The sequence below is a fragment of the Oncorhynchus masou genome, chromosome 24, assembly GCF_036934945.1.
Source record: "Oncorhynchus masou masou isolate Uvic2021 chromosome 24, UVic_Omas_1.1, whole genome shotgun sequence".
NCBI classification, from domain to species: Eukaryota; Metazoa; Chordata; class Actinopteri; order Salmoniformes; family Salmonidae; genus Oncorhynchus; species Oncorhynchus masou.
In genome coordinates, this window is record NC_088235.1 from 36,226,976 (window position 1) to 36,251,495 (window position 24,520).

Below are 24,520 nucleotides of genomic sequence, written 5' to 3' on the forward strand. Positions count from 1 at the left end.
CTAGACATGGTTGCCCTAGAGCACACAAAGAATTATACCTACCTCAGCCTAGACATCAATAACACAGGTAACTTCCACAAGGTTGTGAATGATCTAAGAGACAAGGCAAGAAGGGCCCTCTATGACATAAACTCGACATCCCAATTAGAATCTGGCCCAAAAATACTTCAATCAGTTATAGAATCCATTGCCCTTTATGGTTGTGAGGTCTGGGGTCCACTCGCCAACCAAGAATTCACAAAATGGGACAAACACCCAATTGACACTGCCTGCAGACTTCTGAAAAAATATACTTTGTGTACAACGCAAAACCCCAAACAATGCATTCAGAGCAGAATTAGGACTATAGTTATCAAAATTTGGAAAAGAGCTGTTAAATTCCACAATCACCTAAAAGGAAGCGATACCCACACATTCCACATCAAAGCCCTCATCTCAGATGAGAAGTTCTCATCTACCTAGAGAATTCCCCTCAGCCAGCTGGTTCTGGGGCTCTATTCACACACACAAACAGAACCCACAGAGCCCCAGGCCAGCAACACAATTAGACCCAACCAAATTATGAGAAATCAAAAGATTACTATTTGACACACTGGAAAGAATCAACCAAATAACAGAGCAAATTAGAATGCTATCTGGCCCTAAACAGAGAGTACACAGTACACACTGAGACTGTAAGAAAATTATTGACTATGTACAGACCCAGTGAGCAGAGCCTTGCTATTGAGAGAGGTCACCATAGTCAGACCTGGTTCTGAAGTACCAACTGTCCACAAAAGGAAACTGAGCTACACTTCCTAACCTCCTGCCAAATGTATGACCACATTACCACAGATCACACAGACCCACAAAGAATTTGAAAACAAATCCAACATTGATAAACTGCCATACCTATTAGGTGAAATACCGCAATGTGTCATCACAGCAGCAATATTTGAGGCACGTTGCCATGACAAAAGGGCAACCAGTGGAGCAAACATTCTAAATACCACTAATATTTATCTGTTTATTTATCTTCCCCCACTATTCGTACTACAACTATTTGCACATTGCTAAAACACTGTACATGGCTGATAAATATAACACTTGAAATGTCTTTAACTTTCTGAAACCTTTTTGAGTGCAATGTTTACAGTAAATTTAAAATAATTTGTTGTTTATGTTTAAATGTGTTTCTTCTCACTTTTGTGTATTGTTTATTTCACTTGCTTTGGCGATGTAAACATACAGTGCGTTCGAACAGACCCCTTGACTTTTTCCACATTTTGTAATGTTACAGGCTTATTCTAAAATGTATTAATATTTTTTCCCCTCATCAATCTACACATACCCCATAATGACAAAGAAAACAGGTTTATAGATTTGTTTGAGAATTTATTGAAAAAAAATGGAATATCACATTTACATAAGTATTCACTCTTTACTCAGTACATTGTTGAAGCACCTTTGGCATTGATTATGGCCTTGAGTATTCTTGGGTATGACGCTACAAGCTTGGCACACCTGTATTTGGGGAGTTTCTCCCATTCTTCTCCGCAGATCCTCTCAAGCTCTGTCAGGTTGGATAGGGAGTGTTGCTGCACAGCTATTTTCAGGTCTCTCCAGAGATGTTCGATTGGGTTCAAGTCCGGGCTCTGGCTGGGCCACACAAGGACATCCAGAGACTTGTCCCGAAGCCACTACTGCTTTGTCTTGGCTGTGTGCTTAGGGTCGTTTTTCTGTTTGAAGGTGAATCTTTGCCACAGTCTGAGGTCCTGAGAGCTCTGGAGCAGGTTTTTATCAAGGATCTCTCTGTACTTTGCACCGTTCATCTTTGCCTCGATCACGCTTAGTCTCCCAGTCCCTGACACTGAAAAACATCCCCACAGCATGATGCTGCCACCACCATGCTTCACTGTAGGGATGGTGCCAGGTTTCCTCCAGACGTGACACTTGGCATTCAGGCCAAAGAGTTCAATCTTAGTTTCATAAGACCAGAGAATCTTCTTTTTCATGGTTCGAGAGTTTTTAGGTGCCTTTTTTAAAACTCCAAGCGGGCTGTAATGTGCCTTTTAATGAGGAGTGGCTTCCGTCTGGCCACTCTACCATAAAGGCCTGATTGGTGGAGTGCTGCAGAGATGGTTGTCTTTCTGGAACGTTCTCCCATCTCCACAGAGGAAATCTAGAGCTCTGTCAGAGTGACCATTGGGTTTTTTGGTCCCCTCCCTGACCAAGGCCGTGCAGCCAGCTCTAGGAAGAGTCTCATGGTTCTAAACTTCTTCAATTTAAGAATGATGGAGGCTACTGTGTTCTTGGGGACCTTCAATGCTGCAGAAATGTTTTGGTACCCTTCCGTAGATCTGTGCCTCAACACAATCCTGTCTCGGAGCTCTACGGACAATTCCTTCAACCTTATGGTTTAGTTTTTGCTCTGACATACACTGTCAACTCTGGGACCTTATATAGACAGGCGTGTGCCTTTCCAAATAATTTCCAATCAATTTAATTTAACACAGGTGGACTCCAATCAAGTTGTAGAAACATCTCAAGGATGAGCAATTGAAACAGGAAGCATCTGAACTCAATTTCAAGTCTCATAGCAAAGCGTTGGAATACTTATGTAAATAAGGTTTTTCTGTTTTTTATTTTTAATACATTTGCAAAAATGTCTAAAAACCTGTTTTCACTTCATCATTATAGGGTATTGTGTGTCGATTGCTGAGGAAAAACATTTATTTAATCTTTTATTTTTAGAATAAGGCTGTGACGTAACAAAATGTGGTAAAAGTCAAGGGGTCTGAATATTTCCGAAGGCACTGTACGTTTCCAATGTCAATACATCCCCATTGAATTGAATTAAAAGAGTGAGAGACAGAGAGAAAGAGAGAGGGGGGGTATTCTCTATATCTCAACAAGCCATTTTTCTAGGAGTACCCCACTCTCTCCTCTCTCATCCCCCTGTTCCCCCTCATGTTTCTCACCTCCCCGTCCTGCTGTGAGGGTCCCCGGCTCTCCATGGGTGCGTCCTGGATCTTCTCCCCCTCTGTGTCTCCCCCCTCCACCTCTTCCTCCGGTCCGGCCAGGTAGGAACCAGACATGGAGGACAGGGTGTCAGTGCTGATCTGAGAGTGCTGGCTGTGGGAGAAAGCCATGGACATGACTGACTGAGCCAGGCTACTGCTCACTGGGTCTGTGTGGGAGAGAGAGAGGAGGAGACAATTAACAGTGTTTTATAATTTGACACATTGGACACATTTTCCATTGCCCACCCCCTGACAGCCCCAGCAGGACTACCTTTGGGGGAGGTGATGGTGGAGGAGAAAGGTGTCCCAGTAGAGGAGGACTGGTCTATGGCTCCAGATGAGGATAGAGTCAGGTTCTCACTCTCTGAAGTTACACCACTCTGGAACAGAGAGAGTAAGGTCAAACATACACCGGACACAGACAAACACGCATACACAAACTGTGTCAGAATGTCAGTGTACCTCAAGTTGTTTTTTCCGGTGGCAGGCCTGAACCTCTGATTCACTGTGTTGTGACTTCTTTCCCTCCGACCCTGGCAGCACTGAAGAATTCTGGGAGATAGACCTGACACATCCCACAATGCAACAGTCAGAATCATAAACACCACAGCAAACACTCTAACAATTCTCCCTTTGTCCGGACATAAAAACACTACATGAATAGTAGCAGGTATCCATCTGTGGACACATGCTCGTTGAACATCTCATTCCAAAATCATGGGCATTAATATGGAGTTGGTCCCCCCTTTGCTTCTACAACAGCCTCCACTCTTCTGGGAGGTTTTCCACTAGATGTTGGAACATTGCTGCGGGGACTTGCTTCCATTCAGCCACAAGAGCATCAGTGAGGTTGGGCACAGATGTTGAGCGATTACGCCTGGCTTGCAGTCGGCGTTCCAATTCATACCAAAGTTGATCGATGGGGATGAGATCAGGGCTCTGTGCAGGCCTGTCAAGTTCTTCCACACCGATCTCGACAAACCATTTCTGTATGGACCTCGCTTTGTGCACGGGAGCATTGTCATGCTGAAACAGGAAAGGGCCTTCCCCAAACTGTTGCCACAAAGTTGAAAGCACAGAACCATCTACAATGTAATTGTATATCGTAGCGTTAAGATTTCCCTTCACTGGAGCTAAAGGGGCTAGTTCGAACCATGAAAAACAGCCCTAGACCATTATTCCTCCTCCACCAAAATTTACAGTTGGCACTTTGCATTCGGGCAGGTAGCGTTCTCCTGGCATCAGCCAAACACAGATTTGTCCGTTGGACTGCCAGATGGTGAAGCGTGATTCATCACTCCCGAGAAGGCGTCCAATGGCGGCAAGCTTTACAACCACTCCAGCCGACGCTTGTCATTGCGCCTGGTGATCTTTGGCTTGTGTGCAGCTGTTCAGCCTTGGAAATCCATTTCATGAAGCTCCCAACGAACAGTTCCTGGGCTGACATTGCTTCCAGAAGCAGTTTGGAACTCGGTAGTGAGTGTTGCAACTGAGGACAGAGACATTTTTTTCAGCACCCTGCGGTCACGTTCTGTGAGCTTGTGTGGCCTACCATTTTGTGTGGCCTACCACTTCACACCGCTGAGACATTGTTGCTCATAGACATTTCCACTTCACAATAACAGCACTTATAGTTCACCAGGGCAGCACTAGCTCGGCAGAAAATTGACGAACTGACTTGTTGGAAAGGTGGCATCCTATGACGGTGCCACGATGAAAGTCACTGAGCTCTTCAGTAAGGCCATTCTACTGCCAATGTTTGTCTATGGAGATTGCATGGCTGTGTGCTCGATTTTATACACCTGTCATTAATGGGTGTGGCTAAAATAGCCAAATCCACTAATTTGAAGTGGTGTTCACATACTTTTGAATATATAGTGTATTTTCTATTAGCTAAAACTTTAAAAGTCATAGGAAATTCATTCCTATTCAAATGTACAGTATGTTTGCATCCCAAATGGCACCTTACTCCCCATGTAGTGCACAACTTTTGAACAGACTTCAGGTCAAAACTAATTAACTTTTAGGGAATATGGTGCCATTTGGGACACAACCTATGTCTCCAGGTGTTTGCTCCACTTACTTGGAGCCGCTCTTCTTCAGTTTGAGTCCCTGGCTTGAGGTAGAGTGGTCCAGGGGGGACATGGAGTGTGCCGGGGCGGGGTGGGTCTCACTGCTGAAGGGGGGCAGGGTCCCCGAGATGTGGCCCCCAGAGAGGTCCTGCAGAGGGGGGGCAGAGGGAGACACACTCAGGGGCCCGTTCAGAGCCTCCAGGAGGGACACGACCTCATAACCTGGGGGAATGTGATCCGACACCTGGGGAAGGGTTGGGGGAAAGGAGAGAGAGGAAGGATGGGACAGGGGTAGAGAGAACAAAAAAAAGAGATGAGCTGTTGTGTTGCTATACGCCAGCGGTCACCAACTAGTCGATCGAGACAAGTCGATCACCAAACGATTAAATCTTTTTGTGTTGCTCTGTTGGCGGGAAGGTGCACTTCATTCAGAAGCCCTCCCCAACCGGGTAGGCAAAGTGTTCACATTTTGGACCATTTCATCTGTCTGAAAAGACGAACTCCACCTACCCTGTGGACCGGGAGATCTGTGGCTAAATCGAGTGCGCCTACTGCCCTGGCCAATCGGATAGCTAAAATCACCATGCCTACAGCTGTATATACAGTTGAAGTCGAAGGTTACATACACTTAGGTTGGAGAGCTAACCATGTCTTGCTCCCAGACAAACTAAACAACTTCTTTGCTCACTTTGAGGACAATGCTCGCTTTGAGGACAATAGAGTGCCACATTGTGCGCATGTGTTATTTATTTGAGGTACTCCTCACTCTTTTGTTTTGGGTTTCTACCCTGTGTTTTGTTATGTGTTTGTATGGTATTCGTCCCCGTGCCTTTACACAGCACGCCACACTTTGGGCTTAATTTAAATAAAATATTACGTAGTCCTGTGCCTGTCTCCCGAATCTCTTCATACCAACGTGACACCTGGACTTCTTCACTTTGTTGATTGCCCCCTCTATATCTGTCTGCTCCTCAGTTTGTTCCCCATGTCAGCATTAATGTCGTTTTGCTGTCCCTGTCCGTGTTTTGTTTCATGTTCGTTATTTATTAAATGTTCACTCCCTCTACTTCCTTCTCGTCTCCCAGCGTCTGTCCTTACACAACCCAATTGAGATGGTTTGGGATGAGTTGGACTGCAGAGTGAAGAAAAAGCAGCCAACAAGTGCTCAGCATATGTGGGAACTTCTTCAAGTCTGTTGGAAAAGCATTCCAGGTGAAGCTGGTTGAGAGAATGCCAAGAGTGTGCAAAGCTGTCATCAAGGCAAAGGGTGGCTACTTTGAAGAATCTCAAATATATTTTTATTTGTTTAACATGTTTTTGGTTATTACATGATTCCATATGTGTTATTTCATAGTTGTGATGTCTTCACTATTATTCTACAATGTAGAAAATAGTAAAAAATAAAGAAAAACACTTGAATGAGTAGTTGTTGTGTCCAAACGTTTGGATGTTACTGTATGTATATACACTGCTCAAAAAATAAAGGGAACACTAAAATAACACATCCTAGATCTGAATGAATGAAATATTCTTATTAAATACTTTTTTCTTTACATAGTTGAATGTGCTGACAACAAAATCACACAAAATTATCAATGGAAATCAAATTTATCAACCCATGGAGGTCTGGATTTGAAAACCACACTACAGGCTGATCCAACTTTGATGTAATGTCCTTAAAACAGGTCAAAATGAGGCTTAGTAGTGTGTGTGGCCTCCACGTGCCTGTATGACCTCCTTACAATGCCTGGACATGCTCCTGATGAGGTGGCGGATGGTCTCCTGAGGGATCTCCTCCCAGACCTGGACTAAAGCATCCGCCAACTCCTGGACAGTCTGTGGTACAACGTGGCGTTGGTGGATGGAGCGAGACATGATGTCCCAGATGTGCTCAATTGGATTCAGGTCTGGGGAACGGGCGGGCCAGTCCATAGCATCAATGCCTTCCTCTTGCAGGAACTGCTGACACACTCCAACCACATGAGGTCCAGCATTGTCTTGCATTAGGAGAAACCCAGGGCCAAACGCACCAGCATATGGTCTCACAAGGGGTCTGAGGATCTCATCTCGGTACCTAATGGCAGTCAGGCTACCTCTGGCGAGCACATGGAGGGCTGTGCGGCCCCCCAAAGAAATGCCACCCCACACCATGACTGACCCACCACTAAACCGGTCATGCTGGAGGATGTTGCAGGCAGCAGAACGTTCTCCACGGCGTCTCCAGACTCTGTCACGTCTGTCACATGTGCTCAGTGTGAACCTGCCTTCATCTGTGAAAAGCACAGGGCGCCAGTGGTGAATTTGCCAATCTTGGTGTTCTCTGGCAAATGCCAAACGTCCTGCACGGTGTTGGGCTGTAAGCACAACCCCCACCTGTGGACGTCAGGCCCTGGTACCACTCTCATGGAGTCTGTTTCTGACCATTTGAGCAGACACATGTACATTTGTGGCCTGCTGGAGGTCATTTGCAGGGCTCTGGCAGCACAAAGGCGGAGGTAGCGGTCCTGCTGCTGGATTGTTGCCCTCCTACGGCCTCCTCCACATCTCCTGATGTACTGGCCTGTCTCCTGGTAGCGCCTCCATGCTCTGGACACTACGCTGACAGACACAGCAAACCTTCTTGCCACAGCTCGCATTGATGTGCCATCCTGGATGAGCTACACTACCTGAGCCGCTTGTGTGGGTTGTAGACTCCGTCTCATGCTACCACTAGAGTGAAAGCACCGCCGACATTCAAAAGTGACCAAAACATCAGCCAGGAAGCATGGGAACTGAGAAGTGGTCTGTGGTCACCACCTGCAGAACCACTCCTTTATTGGGGGTGTCTTGCTAATTGCCTATAATTTCCACCTGTTGTCTATTCCATTTGCACAACAGCATGGGAAATTTATTGTCAATCAGTGTTGCTTCCTAAGTGGACAGTTTGATTTCACAGAAGTGTGATTGACTTGGAGTTACATTGTGTTGTTTAAGCGTTCCCTTTATTTTTTTGAGCAGTGTATATAATTTTTTTAAAGTGTGTATGTGTACATATTACCGAGTGTTCCTCTGAGTCAGAGGTCTGGCAGGTGATGACGGGGTTAAATCTGGCAGGAGAGAGAGGACTCAGCTTCTTCTTCATGGCTCGGATCTGCAGCAGCGCCCGGAACGCTGAAGATGCATTATAACATGCTTAAGTATTGATGTGAAGGTCTTATGCAGCATTATAGACTCACACAGTCTGCAGATAGGGAAGCAGTTAGCCTGATAACTGAGCATGTATTACTGTAGGTATTGCTATGAAGGTCCTAAGCATCTAAAAACTATTGCTATGAAGGTATTAGGAATGCCAACATATGGCTTACAAAGGTCTTATGTAGCATCATAGACATAAACTCACGCAGTCTGCAGATGGGGCAGCAGTTGGCCTGGTAGCGGAGTGTGTCTGCACAGGCATTGCAGAGACACAGGTGTCTGCAGGGCAGGATGAGTGTGTCGCGGACATCCGACAGACACACCACACACTCCGCACTGTTATCACTGATCTCATCATCCACAACCTGGGGCCAACATAGTCAATCATTCAATCAATACATAAATCAATCAATACATAATTTACATTCACAAAGCAGTATGGTAGCTTGAGCAAGCAATATTGTAAAAATAATTAAATTCCTTTGCATATTCATAGGAAACAACTTTGCCAGCATTATCATGTCATAAAATAGCCAGATGGAAATGTCATTAGCTAGCAAAGTTTGTCAAAAATAGCTAGCTGTGCTAACGTCAGCTGGCTAAAATCCGGTGGCCTCAGCTCAATCTTAGCAAGCGAGCTAATGTTATACTGCATATAAAGTCAATCTGGAGACATCAAAATGATGACAAAGGGGTTTCCTACTAGTTATTTGCCTTCCTTTGAATGTCATTGTATTTCAAAGCCACTGTAATGAACTTTTGATGAAATCTTCTTCAGCGCTAATTGACAATGTATTGAGTAGAAAGCTCAGTCAGTCCAAAACGAATGTTCAAAACCATATTGTGACGAAACATGCAACTTATGAATACTCTAACCAATTCTACAGAGAGTGATTTGGAAAGTTTTTAACAAAAAGCATTGTGATCACTACACTGTAATGTAAAACTGTAAATTATACGGTAATTTTGGGTATAATCAACAGTAAAGTACTCTGAAACGTTTTAGTGCAGCATACAAAACAGCTTCTATCTCAAGGCCATCAGACTGTTAAACAGCAACCACTAACATTGAGTGGCTGCTGCCAACACACTGACTCAACTCCAGCCACTTTAATAATGGGAATTGATGGGAAATGATGTAAAATGTATCACTAGCCACTTTAAACAATGCTACCTAATATAATGTTTACATACCCTACATTATTCATCGCATATGTATACGTATATACTGTACTCTATATCATCTACTGCATCTTTATGTAATACATGTATCACTAGCCACTTTCACTATGCCACTTTGTTTACATACTCATCTCATATGTATATACTGTACTCGATACCATCTACTGTATCTTGCCTATGCAGCTCTGTACCATCACTCATTCATATATCTTTATGTACATATTCTTTATCCCCCTACACTTGTGTGTATAAGACAGTAGTTTTGGAATTGTTAGTTAGATTACTTGTTGGTTATTACTGCATTGTCGGAAATAGAAGCACAAGCATTTCGCTACACTCGCATTAACATATGCTATGTGTATGTGACAAATAAAATTGGATTTGATTTGATTTACTGTAAATTATGGTGCATTGTGGGAAAATGTTGTGGAATTGCTGTATTTCGATTGGTACTCTAATTCTACCCCACAGAAGACAGTACTGTACCATATCTTTGGAATGACAAAAATCTTTTGACCACTAGTGGATACATGATATAGTTTCTGTCTCATTAACATATTTTGAAGGGCACCTTGTAAGAGGCTTTCTTTATTGCACCCGTGAGAGAGAAGGCAGTTCGAATTGATCTCCTATGTGGTTATAATGCCCCATCTAATGGTATAAGGGGAAGAGTTACAGGGTTTGTTGAGTGGTGGTGTCCTGTCCTCCCAGGCTGTTGGTCTGGTGTAGGACCAGATATAATTAAATTAGGGTGGTGGGTTTTTAATGACGGCAGGGTAAGTTTTTTCCTTATTTTGTGTCATAAAGTATAATGAATTTAAACACCTGTCCTGTTGGTGGTGGTAATGAGAAGAAGAAAAAGGCATGGGTTCCCAAACTTTTTCACTTAGGCCCCCCCCTTCTAGCACTGGGGAACATCCCACCCCACTGTGCTGGTGTGTGCCAAGTCTATTTCTATGGGCACAAGCACTGTTCTTGACTCAAGTTGTTCAAATCCCTCTTTAATTTTCTTATAATGCTATACATTTTGCCATGTCTAATGTGTATTCGTGTGATATTTGAGTGACAGGAACATTACTACAAAATCTATGGCCTACAAAAACTAGTTAAAAAACGTTAGCTGACATGGGCTAGTTGATCGGAACATTTCTGACAAGTTATAAATAGCTCTCTAAGGTATGCAATGACTGACATGATACGAGGAAAACTGATGATGCACTACTCATGAGTATGATGCACCCCCGAATCCCCCTGCCGCCCCCTCGCCTCTCCTAGCGGGCACGCCCCATAGTTTAGGAACCACTGGTATAGGGGAAAAATTGGAGTGGCAACAAGTCTTAAACCTAAAATGGTTGAGCATTTTGCCATGTCCTTTTGGTCTGTTTTGCCCTGTAGTCACTACCAGTTTGGAAGCCTTTGTGAATGCCTCTAGAAGTGCAAGTGATATAAACATCAAATATTCATGAATAAACCTGCTGTAATGCGTAAACACTTCACCTAGCAGCCAACCTGCTTGCACCAATCCCTTGTAATTACAGTAAAATACTGTGAAAAGCAAACTCCTCCCCTCCGTTCATTCATTCATTTATTCCGATGTACTTATTTTTTTACAGAAAGATAAGGTCAATTTTACAGTATTGTACTGTGCTTTGATATCCTATTTATATTACAGTAGGTGAACTGTAATATGACACACATCATTTTACTTGCCACTGAGCTGCCTGTAAGCTACTGTCAAATTCACAGGAACCCCTTTACAGTGTAGTCCCTAAACAACCAAATTCTCAGCTGTGTACCTTTGATTCTTGGCTGTTGTACTTGTTCTCAATGCCGTAGATCTCCTGAAGAAGGTAACTCACTCCATCTACCTGGAGAGGACAGGAAACATGTTGGGGATGAGAGAGATGGTTTCAGTATAAAACAAACCAGGAATGATAGTGAAAGGGGGAGCGAGAGATTGGAAGAGAGGGGGGAAAGAGAGCTAAGCAAGGCAGGAAAAAGGGATGGTAAGGTACAGTTCAGAGTGAGATGAGATGAGAGCAGGAGGAGAGAGAGAAGAGAAGAACTTGGTGGAAACAAACTCACCACTTGTTTCTGCTTCAGAGGTTTGACACAGTAGCTTCCGTCCATGTGCTGTGGAACAAACAGTAGATACTTAGCCAATGCTTATACCAATCCAGTCCCACTGGACAAAGACATCAGTTCAACGTCTAGTTTTGATTTACATTTTATTGGGTTGTCAACTAACATGAATTCAATGTGAAATCAACATAACATTTAACCACGTCACTGGGTTTTCAAAGTTGAATGAAAAAAAAAGACAAACATTCCTCAAATTCCTTTACATTGATGACTCCACTCAGTTTATTTATGTGTTGAAATGATGTGGAAACAACGTTCATTCAACCAGTTTATGCCCAGTGGGATGCTTTTACATCCAGAGTCAACTGCATCTCAAAACATGATATACAAACTTTAAATTAATTGAACACACATCCGATTCCAAGCTCCTTACCTTTTCAAAGGTGGCCAGGAGGACATGGGAGTGACCCATGTGATCTTCCCCCTCGTCTACTGTCGCTTGAATGACCATGGGAAACACATCCTTATCAATGTCATACAGCAACTTTTAAGGCGGAGGGAGAGAGAGAGGGAGAGAGAGAGAGAGAGAGGGTGGAGGAAGAGAGAGAAAAGAGGGAGATAAAGATAGGTTATACACTGAAACACACACACATACTTCCTACTAATATGAATAAACACACTCACACGCTCACACACACACAGCCCATACCTCCTCATCGGCCCACTCTGACAGGTTGACGGAGTGCGAGGGCAGACAGAACTGCTGACAGACTCCTCTCTTAAAGTGCACCATTTCTGACTGGAGAGAGCTCTCCTGGGGAAGGTAACTATAGGAGATACACACTCTTAGAAAAAGAAGATGATATCTAGAACCTTAAAGTGTTCTTCAGCTGTCCCCATCAAATAACCATTTGAAGAACCCTATTTGGATGCAGGTAGAACGCTTATGGTTCCAGGTAGAACACTTTTGGGTTCCAACTATAACCCATTCTACATGTTACCCAAAAGGGTTCTACATGGAACCAAAAAGGGTTCTCCTATGGGGACAGATTAAGAACCCCTTTGGAAGCCTTTTTTTCTCAGAGTGCAGAAAGATAAACACACAAGCATACACACACACACACACACACACACACACACACACACACACACACACACACACACACACACACACACACACACACACACACACACACACACACACAGACTTACATTGGCACTCCGTTGTGGAACTCCTCTATAGCTTGATAGTAGATGGTGATGGCCACCTGTGTGTCAGCATCGAAGGTGAACTCTATGTTGTAACAGGCTGTGCTTTTCCCTGCTACTTCCTCCCCTGGCAGCTTCAGGCCGTCAATACACCTGCCATACCACACCGAAACACAGCTAGCATCATCTACACACCGTTACAATTAGCATAGTAAGAGTAAAGGGAGTAATCACAGGACCCAGAACAAAGCTTGCGAAAGCCTCCGGCCAGCTACTCGACTTGGTTCTGGGGGGGATAAGTGGAGATGTTGGACTAGTGCAATAAAACACAGGCTAAGTGTAAGTGAAATAATAATAGTAAAAGGGATATAAATTACAAATCAATAGTGTGTTTTGTGAGAGATACTCACCGTACAAGCCTCAGCGTATCCTTACGGATGTTTATAAGGCTTCGTAGCGTCTTCACTGGCTCCTGAGGTGGCGGGGCTGCATAGGGGAACTGTAAAGGAACCAAACACAAAAGGTCACATCAACAACAATATCAACAACAATATCAACAACAACAAAAGGGTCACATGATCTGATTTACTAATCCCCAAGCCCTTGATCAGTTGAATCAGGTGTGTTGGTGCTGGAAAGCTTGCACACTATCTGCACACCCTATCTGCATACCCACTTAAAACATTAGATATCTTTTCTTTACACAATTGTTTTACTGTACTTTGCACAATCTTTGCACAACCCGTGTTTTTGTTGCTGACTGTGTAAGAAGAAAGTTGAGTGGGTCTAAAAATGTTTTTTATGTCAGACGCTTAACTATTTCATTGACATTATTCTTTATTCTTACTGGCACTGATCTTCCTGATACCGGGCTATTAAAAAGAAAAGTTTAAAGTGCGGTGATCTGGATCTGTGGTTGTTATACTGTACCTGTTTTAGAATAATACACTTACTGTGCACTTAAGTCATTTTGGATAAGAGTCTGCTAAATGACTGAATGCACTGTAAAAATGTGTATAGAAGAACCTTTGAAACCCTATTGAACATGCCGTCTAGTAGGAATGGAGGATGTGGTTAGATACCTCCACACCCCTCTTCTGGGACTAAGGGGAGGTGTGTGTGTGTGTGTGTGTGTGTGTGTGTGTGTGTGTGTGTGTGTGTGTGTGTGTGTGTGTGTGTGTTTTGTGTGCGTGTGTGCGTGTGTGCGTGTGGGCGTGTGGTTAACAGGAAAGGCTCCTGCTGGGCCCAGATGTGTTATTATGCGGAATACTGTGCCATTAATTAAAACACACACACACCAGGAAAATTGTGCGATGGGATCTGTATAGTAGGAACGACAAGGCTGTTTTTCAGTACAGGGAAGACAAACGCATTCATGCACACACTCACATAAACACTCCCTTCCCTCTCTCTTTGCAGTCTGAATATGACTTTATTACAGCAGTCAAATGCTGTTAAATCCCCAATATATTAGGCCTGAGTGTTTATAGCTGTCGAGGTCCAGCCACACACATGGGCACACATAATATAGGCTATACATATATTGTGCAGGGGGACTAGACCTATGCTGCAGATCACAGTTAACAACTCAGGGACAGATGAGAGAAATGTACTGCGTGGGGTAGGGAGATGTGGTTCTGCATTGCCATCTGCTTAGAGGGCAGTATGACTTATATAGCAGGATATGACAGAGAGAGAGAGAGAGAGAGAGAGAGAGAGAGAGAGAGAGCGTTTGACCTGCTTTGGCTGTAAGCTATTATGACCCCACTCCTGAAAGCTAAGATCCTCTGGAGCATGGATGTGCTTTCTGTTCCCCTCATAAGAATATAGTTGAACGGCCCTGTCATAGCCCTTCTATGGATAGCCTTTCCACTCCCTATTTAATCTTGCGACTGACTGGGTTCGAACCAGGTCTTCTGCACGTCACAAGACTTTCAGTCCACTATGTTAGCCCATATGGATTAGTTCAGGAAGCTAACAGAAGTCTTCAAATCTCCAGCAAGGTTCATCGAACCCCCTCAGTTACAATTCACCCCCCTTTGACCTCCCACTCAGAGATCACGGCACCAATATAACTGACTGGGTTTTAAATCAGGCCTACTGCACAACAACACTTACAGTGGTAGACAGAAGCAGAAGGATCTGTGCACCCCATTTAATGAGTGCAACAGAGGTGGTTTGGTGATCCGTCCATGTGATGAGTAGTCTCGTAAATACCAGACTGATTATCACGTGTAGTGAACCATTCATGTAAGCTCGGGGGATTAGGCCGCTCGCAAGGCTATGAGATGAGCAACCTTGGCTGAGACATGTAGACGTGTTAGTTTGGCTAATGAGGGTCTAACCCAGGTCTCCTGTGCACCAGATAATGCAACTTTTCAGTTAATCATCACATGAATGTGGTTACTGAACTACCTGTGTTACACTTCTCCTCCCTTTTACCTCCTCCTTGAAGAGACCAAACCTAACAAGGCGAGACCCAAATGCAGACACATGAGGCAGATGGTTGGAGTCTTACAATGTTTATTAATCCAAAGGGGTAGGCAAAAGAATGGTCGTGGACAGGCAAAAACCAGATCAGAGTCCCAGAGGTACAGAGGGGCAGAAAGGCTTGTGGTCAAGGCAGGCAGAATGGTCAGGCAGGTGGGTACAAAGTCCAGAATCAGGCAAGGGTCAAAACCGGGAGGACTAGAAAAAGGAGAATGCAAAAAGCAGGAGAACGGGAAAACCGTTGGTTGACTTAGAAACATACAAGACGAACTGGCACAGAGAAACAGGAAACACAGGGATAAATACACTGGGGAAAATAAGCGACACCTGGAGGGGGTGGAGACAATCACAAGGACAGGTGAAACATATCAGGGCGTGACAAAACCAAGTCAAAGGACCAATGTTTAGGGTTTTAGCTCAACAGGCTAACACATTCTTATGCCAGTCAGTCACATGTTAACCTTATAATATCTACAATAAATCAGCCCATTCCGGACCATTCTTTACCTTGAGGCCCCCATACCGGCCCTTTTCCTCCAGGCCTCCACCCTGGCCAATTATTTTCCTTGAGAACCCCATTATTAGCCAGATAATTAAAATTTTGCGCAAAAAACTATAAGTTAGACAGGCCCACTGGGCTAAAAATGGACCAGCCTACATGTCCATGTCCTCCCCTGATTAAAACTAGACTGTGTAACACAAACTAACACGTTTTCAGGTCTCAGGCAAGGCTTGGAGACTTGCATTAGTGTAGCAGATGGGGATCCGTGAAACTCACTCCTCAGCCTGAAGTGTCGCCCCTTGCGCAATTGAAGAAGGCCTTTTTTAATAGTAGGATGAGTTGGAATGCTTCAGGAGGGTGTTTTCAAGGAAGAAGTCCTTAGTTCAAGTCTATATATGAGCTGAATAAGGGGGAAGCGGTACTTGTTAAGCAAGCTACATGCCGTCCTTTACATGAACTTCCTGAACGTATCCCTCCCTAAAGGCTTTAGCTAAGTGTACTAACACAATCTTGTGAGATACAGGAGACCTAGTTCAAACCCAGATCAAAGTTAAATAGGGAGTGGAAAGGCTATCATTAGAAGGGCTATGACAGGGCATTTAAACTATATTCTAATGGGGGTCTAATTTAGTTTTTGTGTGAAACTCCCTTCTAACGCATCCTGCCATCATCATAGAGGGAAACAGAAGGTATGTCCATGTTCCGGAGAGTCTTAGCTTTCAGGAATGGGGTCATAGTAGTTCATAGCTAAAACATTTCAAATGCTAGAGCCAAATTCATTGGAAGAGCATTTATTCAACATGCCACATTGGCTTCAGAAACCACCATCAGTTTCTGTTTACCAAAGGAAACGTTTGATTCTATGTGCTGTTCTCTACCTTTCCTGGCTGGTAAAGTACCAGGTGTTGTCTCTGGTTTTGAAACTGAATTTAAAGAACTGAATTTGAAAACTGAATCTGAATGCATCTGAGAAGTTGAATGTATGAAACTCTGATAAACTTGAAATTATTGTTTGTAAACTTAATACACAGACAATTAATGCAATATCTACCATAATGAAATTGAACAGGCCTATATAAATATATATAAATGAATTTGAATATTCAATTGAATTTATATATAATTTTTAAATTAATGCAATATTCATTAAATTCCACATCAATTCATGAAATACAAGTTCAATTTACAAATTCAATGATTAAATTTGTACATTACAAATTTAAAAACATGACATTTAAATTAAATTTCCTAATACAAATTCAAAATGATGAAATTCAAATACAATTCCTGTTGTCACTGAAATCGCTCCATACCACACCCCCAGTCACAGAATTCTATGGTATTCCCCATGTCCATACAGCAGAGATGATGAAAATTGCAATCGGAGGTATTTGGAACAAAACCTGCCGCCCAAATGGTACCCTATTCTCTATATTGTGCAATACTTTTAAACAGAGCCCATTGGACCCATAATTAGACAGACAGTAGCTGGAGACTTAGAAGCTAGTGTAGTGTAGTGTAGTGTAGTGTACTGTAGAGTACTGCAGTGTACTATGTAGTGTAGTGCAGTGCAATGTAGTGTATTGTACTGTACGGTACTGTGTAGAGTCCTGTGTAGTGTAGTGTAGTGTACTGTGACAATCCGTACCACCACTGGTCTGGTTCCCAGAAAGTTGAGGTCGGTGTTCTCTCCGAACAGGTATCCCTCGGGGTGGGTGGAGTCAAACTTCTCCCCACCCATGATGAAGTGGCTGGCAAAGTAACTTCCTGTGGGGAACAGGAAGAGGAATTGAGCAAACCTGATCCTAAAGATTCCACCTCCTCATATACACAGATTCATATACCCAATTCTGTTTCTCCCCTTTTACATGAACAGAGGACAGTTACAGGAGCTCATTGAGCTAGGTCAAGTGTTCCAACCCTTGTTCCGGGGAATAGGTTGAGTAGACATTGCCTCTAACCACTGATCTTAGATCAGAAATATCTTAACCACATATTTTAGAAAATATGCATATAATACATCCTCCAAATGCAACGTCTGCCTACGCCCACACACATTGTCTCAATTATTTATATTTATTTTTAATTCCCTCAAACACCAAATTAGGTTTAGCCAATCATTTGATCTCCATCAGTTTCGTGGGAATATGCATTTCGATATTCTTGAATGATCTCAGCCTACAGTGTAGGCCTAACCAGTGGCGGGCGCTGATTGGCTGAATACCCATGGTGGATGGAGTTGTCAAGAAAGCAGTAGGACAGAAATATGATACCAAGTTTTCGAACTACCAGTAGTTTATTTTTGAAGATGTATAAAGCAATCTGTGCATTTGAACAGCAGCATGAATACTCATATTTAACTTTTGGATAATCCGAATGACCATTTCTGCACATGCTGCCACTATTTTGAACAGATTAGAACATACTATTTACCATTTAGAAAGAGCAGCCAGCTCATGAACGCATGCAGATGCAATAAATGAAAACACATTATCTTACTGGGAATAGCTAACATAATGTCACAAAGCATGATGCGCTAGCCAGTTCACTTTCATTCTGAAATAACTTCATATTTCCGAGTTAGAACGATATTAGTTTAGATAGACTTGAAATTGATGCTTATCAAAGGTAGATAACTAGTTCATTTCACCCAGAAAATGTACCAAACTACCTCTCAATGTTTCTCAAAATTACTGCAGCTCGCTAATTAATTTGATCATGCTTTGTGATTACACCCGGTTTTATGCTGTTTTAATCCACACAACACATCGCCCTGTCACCTACAATAGAACATGATGAACACCATGGCATGGTAGAAACAATCAAATTGGGCAGCCACAGTCATGCTTTTTTGTCCTACCAGATCAGCGATGAGAAGGTTCTAGCTTGTGTATCCCTCTGTCATTCAACTCTTGTTGGATGTAGATGTCCAGTTTATCAGGTCCCAGACTCCCATAACTGTTATGATGATTTATTTACAAGTTAATTACAATTAGCTTTTTGCTTTAGCGCCATCTCTAGCTGAATGAGCAGATCTAGTTTCATGTGCGGAAGAAAGCCGTCAAGAGCGAAAGACTCATTGGGAGACAATTGAGCGCTCCAGTACAGTCCATTTTACTTGTGCTGTTGAAATGTATGCTATGAAATCCTGCAATTTCATTGAGGCAATTCCCCCTCTTAGCAAGTCACTGAGGGGCACAATAGTATGTTTGTTTTTATCAACTGAGTGTACAAAACATTAAGAACACCTTCTTCATATTGAGTTGCACCCCTCGTCCCCGTCTGAATCATTGTACCATCTCAACCGCTGTGAAATATATTTTACATAACCAAAAATATTATATTTTCAGCTGTTTGAAGCTGGTGTACACAACTAACAGTAAAATATGCAAACATTTAAGAACGAGAAGCATAAAAATTGTGCACATGAAACAAATCTACCGCTTCTAAGATTTGCTTCAATGCGAATGATATGTATATAGCACATTCTAATGTGAATTTGGTCGGGTCACTCAAAAAGTTACATATTGCAGGTTTACATTTTGGCGCATATTTTTTTTCACTCAAGTAATCAACCTAAATCTCATAAGAAATGGGGTGGTGTTTTTGGTTCAACAGTAACGTTATACTATGCTATTCTATTCAGTTATGTTATGTAGAATACAAATAAAACATTATGTGACTTTACATACATTGATTCAGCTCTGATCTAGACCTAATGGGGCACCATAGTGAGGTGTCTGAGCGACGCTTGTGTGCGCTGCAGCAGCAGTACACCCCTGCACACTGCAATCTTCAGTTTGCTCCTTTTTCCTATTTTAATTGGAATTGTAAAAAATGAATGTGGTATAATGCTTTTCAGCGTCATTCTGCTGGGAGGCTGGTGGTCAGGCTGATGCTGACCGACCAACATCACATAGGCCTCGTGTTTTTCCATGTGTGTTTCAAACATGACAATTATATGATTGGCACTCGATGTCTGGTAAACATCCACATTTAGTCACCCTAGCACTGAGGCCTATAGGTGCGGACAGGATGCAGGGCATACGGGGTATCGGACACCTTGTCCTCTGATGTAATGATTGTGATTCATCATTATGTTTAAATAATAGATAATACAAATAAGTCATAGGCCTATAATTATCTGAATATTAATAAATAGGCATTATAATATCCTAATAACATATCCCTATGTCTTTTTTTCCCAAACCGAGAAGGCAGATATAGGCTGTCCTGGAATATGCTGTGGGTTAAGTGGGATGGCTCCTGTTAGGCTACTGTCGTCTATGGGGAACAGGCACCTACCAGATTTTGGTGGATAGCGGTACACCGAGGTGGACGGTAGATCGACCTCTTCCACTCCTGCGTTCTGTCTGCTGGTCAAAGCTCCCATTTCCACAGAAAACAAAAGCTCAAATTAACGAACATAACAAGAAAACATTCGCTATTCTCTAAAACCCCTTTACCCCCTTCCATTTAATCCAGTTCGTGCTGCCATTTCCATTTTTTTTAATCTCGGTTTATGTCCTTGGTTCGCTGCCGGTGGCATCTATAGCCTGGTTGTGCTCATTCTGGGATTAGTTGTTGTTCTTGTCTGCTTTATCCAAAGCCCAGTGAGGTTGGTGCTGTCGCCAAAACCGATCGATAGTTTGTTTTCCGACAGAAAAGTAGTAGTATGCACCCCTTTAATAGCAAAGCAATTTATCCATTCACTTCGTGACGCATTCTTCGCTCCAATTCAGCGCGTTTTGGGGAAAACGAGGTCTCTCACTAAGTATCAATGTCAGGGCCGGCCCTAGCCTTTTGCAGACCCTAGGGTCCCTCACATCGCAGGCAAAACATTTTGGTGGCCCCCTCTTGACAGAGGAGAGAAATAATTGAAGATTCCTGATATAATTAGGCGTAGAGAAATTTCGGCAGTTTTTAAGCTAAATTATTTTACAGTACAGCTTCTGTAGGGAAGAGCCAGGATGAAAGTACCATGCCCATTTTCACATGGTTATCTCATGGTTAATTTTCATATATATCGAACCTATAGCAATAACATCTGCTAAGCAGGTGTATGTGACAAATATTATTTTATTTGATTTGATTACTCAAATCAACACAAACATGAAATTATGGCTGATAGTACATTTGTTGAAGGTAATATTATTACAAACCAGAAATAAGAGCCCCGAGAAGCTCTATCAAACTCTGAGTAAATAGGAAAGATCTAAAAGTGTTTACTTCTATCCCGACTCTACCCTAATCTATTTTACCGTAACAAAAATGTTACTGCAATCTAATTTACAGTACCAAGTCAGATACTGTAATATTCCAGTTCTAATTACAATTACAGCATATAATTGTAATTACCAAATGCCATATAACTCAGTTGAAAGGTTTAAAGACATTTACATTTTGGTCATCATCTATAATAATTTGGCTGCTCTGAATTCTTTTGACATGCAGGTGCCACTAGTGTAAACTTTCTTGATCATACTTCTGTATACTTCTGGCCCTTCCTTGGACACTGTGCTATCTAACCTCCAAACGAGCTTCAATGCCATACAACACTCCCTCCGTGGCCTCCAACTGCTCTTAAACGCTAGTAAAACCAAATGCATGCTTTTCAACCGTTCGCTGCCTGCACGTGCACGCCCGACTAGCATCACCACCCTGGATGGTTCCGACCTAGAATATGTGGACATCTATAAGTACCTAGGTGTCTGGCTACACTGTAAACTCTCCTTACAGACTCATATCAAACATCCCCAATCCAAAATCAAATCTAAAATCGGCTTTCTAATTCGCAAATCAAAGCCTCCTTCACTCACGCCGCCAAACTTACCCTAGTAAAACTGACTATCCTACCGATCCTCGACTTCGGCGATGTCATCTACAAAATGGCTTCCAATACTCTACTCTGCAAACTGGATGCAGTTTATCATAGTGCCATCCGCTTTGTTACTAAAGCACCTTATACCACCCACCACTGCGACCTGTATGCTCTCGTCGGCTGGCCCTCAATACATATTCGTCGCCAGACCCACTGGCTCCCGGTCATCTACAAGTCCATGCTAGGTAAAGCTCCGCCTTATCTCAGTTCACTGGTCGCGATGGCAACACCCACCCGTAGCACGCGCTCCAGCAGGTGTATCTCACTGATCATCCCTAAAGCCAACACCTCATTTGGCCGCTTTTCCTTCCAGTTCTCTGCTGCCTGTGACTGGAACGAATTGCAAAAATTGTTGAAGTTGGAGACTTTTATCTCCCTCACCAACTTTAAACATCTGCTATCTCAGCAGCTACCCGATAGCTGCAGCTGTACATAGTCCATCGGTAAATATCCCACCCAATTTACCTACCTCATCCCCATACTGTTTTTATTTATTTACCTTTCTGCTCTTTTGCACACCAGTATCTCTACCTGCACATGACCATCTGATCATGTATCACTCCAGTGTTAATCTGCTAAATTGTAATTATACGCCTACCTCCTCATGCCTTTTGCACACAATGTATATAGACTCTTTTTTTATATAAAAAAAAATTCTTATGTGTTATTGACTTGTTTATTGTTTACTCCATGTGTAACTGTGTTGCTGTCTGTTCACACTGCTATGCTTTATCTTGGCCAGGTTGCAGTTGTAAATGAGAACTTGTTCTCAACTAGCCTACCTGGTTAAATAAAGGTGAAATAAATAAATACTTTTTTTTTAAAGCCTCAAGTAAAGAACCTATTTTCAACACAAATGTCTGGAAAGCCTCAATGCTTCAGGAAGCTTTGTTTCCCCACCACTAATGAATACTAGGTGTGTTATATCACTTGCACTTCTATGGGCCTAAACAAAGGCTTTGAAATTGGCTGTGATTACAGGGCAAAACAGATCAAATGGTCATGGTTAAATATTCAACCATTAAACATTTAAGACCTGCTGCCACTCGGATCAGTCCCCTATATAAATGTAATTGTTAGGGAACTACTACACATATCACTTAAATTGGTACAGGACTCTCAACAAATATGGCCACTTACAAAGCATGCCTTAAAATATGTTAACGAATCAAAAGAAATGTAGCTTACATGGGCTAATTGAGTGACTGCAGTGACTGATATAACTGATAGACTGATAGAAAACTGCTGATACACAACCACATTTCAAAATTGCACCTTGTGTATTCTAGTATTCTAACACTCAACAGTACGTTGAGACTGCCAATTGAGTTCCTAAATATATATATTTTTTACTTTGTTGAGGCCGTGGGGCCCTAAGCGGTCGACACAACTAGGGCTGGCCCTGAGCACCATATAATGTTTCACATATTTTTGTTCCTTCTCCCCCATTTGTATGGCTGTGCTGGGATGCTGATGGCTAGGTTGAAGATTACATATATTTTCGACCAAGGCTGATGGCTATCTGTGCTGAGTGTGCTCATGCTCTCCATGCTCTTCTTGCCCCAAAGAACAAATCTAATGGCTACCCATGACGTCATGCACAAATCTGGACAATGGGGTCTGCTATGGGTTTTGCTCAGTACAATTCAGCAGGCAAGCAGTTCCCACTGGACCTTCCCCAAACGTGGGAATGAATCACTGCCATGCTACAGCAGATGATGGCTTAATAATGCAATGCAAAGTTGCGTAATTATATTTATCTATCAAGTCAAATGTATATTTTACATTGAGAAAGAAATAGATAAACAATCAACTTAGGCAACACAGAAATATTGACAGGCAATTCGACAATAAATGTATAGGCCGGTTTTGTGTTAGAACATGATACACACTGGTAGCATCCCAATAGCTAGTCTGGTGAAGCCAAACCTCCAAAATCAACTTTTTTATATCCTCATACAGTAGTAATAAAGGCCCAGTGCACTAATTCTGTTGAAAAATATATTCTATAAAAAACTCAAACAAAATTTTACCTTTATTTTACTAGGCAAGTCCGTTAATAACAAATTCTTATTTTCAATGATAGGAACAGTGGCATAACTGCCTGCCAGGGGTAGAATGACAGATTTTGTACCTTGTCAGCTCGGGGATTTGAACTTTTAACCTTTCGGTTACCAGTCCAATGCTCTAACCACTAGGCTACACTACCGCCCCCTAGATCACAAAGTGCCTATGTAACCGATGTGAAATGGCTAGCTAGTCAGCGGGGTGCGCACTAATAGGTGACGGTAACGTCACTCGCTCTGAGCCCTTGAAGTAGTTGTTCCCCTTGCAATGCAAGGGTCGTGACTTTTGTGGAGCGATGGCTAACGACGCTTCTGAGGGTGGCTGTTGGCGATATGTGCAAGAGGGTCCCTGGTTCGAGCCCAGATAGGGGCGAGGAGAGGGACGGAGCTATACTGTTGCTCCTTTCCAATAAATATCTAGGTCTCTTTTTAGAATTTTCCCATGAAAATCTCTTGCCAATTGGAAGAAAACCTACTGGAGCTAGAGTTACACGAACCAGACAGTTTTCACAATTATATGCAGCAACATATCATAGTGAGACTCCAATTTTACTTCGATATGATGGTTATTATATAAGTATTTGCGCATAAGGCGTTCCACTACCATTTCTCGAATCATTCATTTTACTGACACAAACAGATCCCACCACGTCTAAAGAACAAATCATCTGTCAGCATTTATAACATTGTAACGAAATTGACTGTTTCCATCACAGCTGCCGGGATTTTTTTTTTTTAATATGGTATACTTTACTGGCATAAAAACTGGATGGAAACGTGCTTTCTGTTGTTATTTTAATCTTGACACCGTCAGCTGGCATTCTAACTGTTCTGCCACTCCAATCCGCTACGGCGCGCTG

General features: G+C 42.6%; 1 protein-coding gene across 2 annotated transcripts in view; it reads right to left on the bottom strand.

The window, feature by feature from the left end:
* Positions 1 to 20,521, bottom strand: part of rnf157 (ring finger protein 157) — a 33,297-nt gene extending 12,776 nt beyond the window's left edge. The window contains exons 1-14 of one of the 2 annotated variants that reach the window (XM_064933761.1): positions 20,019 to 20,521; positions 17,362 to 17,480; positions 13,132 to 13,220; positions 12,725 to 12,874; positions 12,222 to 12,339; positions 11,946 to 12,056; positions 11,516 to 11,563; positions 11,227 to 11,298; positions 8,454 to 8,613; positions 8,112 to 8,224; positions 5,086 to 5,318; positions 3,465 to 3,567; positions 3,274 to 3,382; positions 2,961 to 3,169 (exon numbers count right to left, since the gene is read on the bottom strand). In XM_064933761.1, coding sequence (XP_064789833.1) covers positions 2,961 to 3,169; positions 3,274 to 3,382; positions 3,465 to 3,567; positions 5,086 to 5,318; positions 8,112 to 8,224; positions 8,454 to 8,613; positions 11,227 to 11,298; positions 11,516 to 11,563; positions 11,946 to 12,056; positions 12,222 to 12,339; positions 12,725 to 12,874; positions 13,132 to 13,220; positions 17,362 to 17,480; positions 20,019 to 20,106 — 1,722 coding nt within the window. In that variant the 5' untranslated portion in view covers positions 20,107 to 20,521. Of the gene's footprint in view, positions 1 to 2,960; positions 3,170 to 3,273; positions 3,383 to 3,464; positions 3,568 to 5,085; positions 5,319 to 8,111; positions 8,225 to 8,453; positions 8,614 to 11,226; positions 11,299 to 11,515; positions 11,564 to 11,945; positions 12,057 to 12,221; positions 12,340 to 12,724; positions 12,875 to 13,131; positions 13,221 to 17,361; positions 17,481 to 18,573; positions 18,893 to 20,018 lie in introns of those variants that run through there. The other variant, XM_064933762.1, reaches the window with a different exon arrangement.
* Positions 20,522 to 24,520: the final 3,999 nt, after the last annotated feature.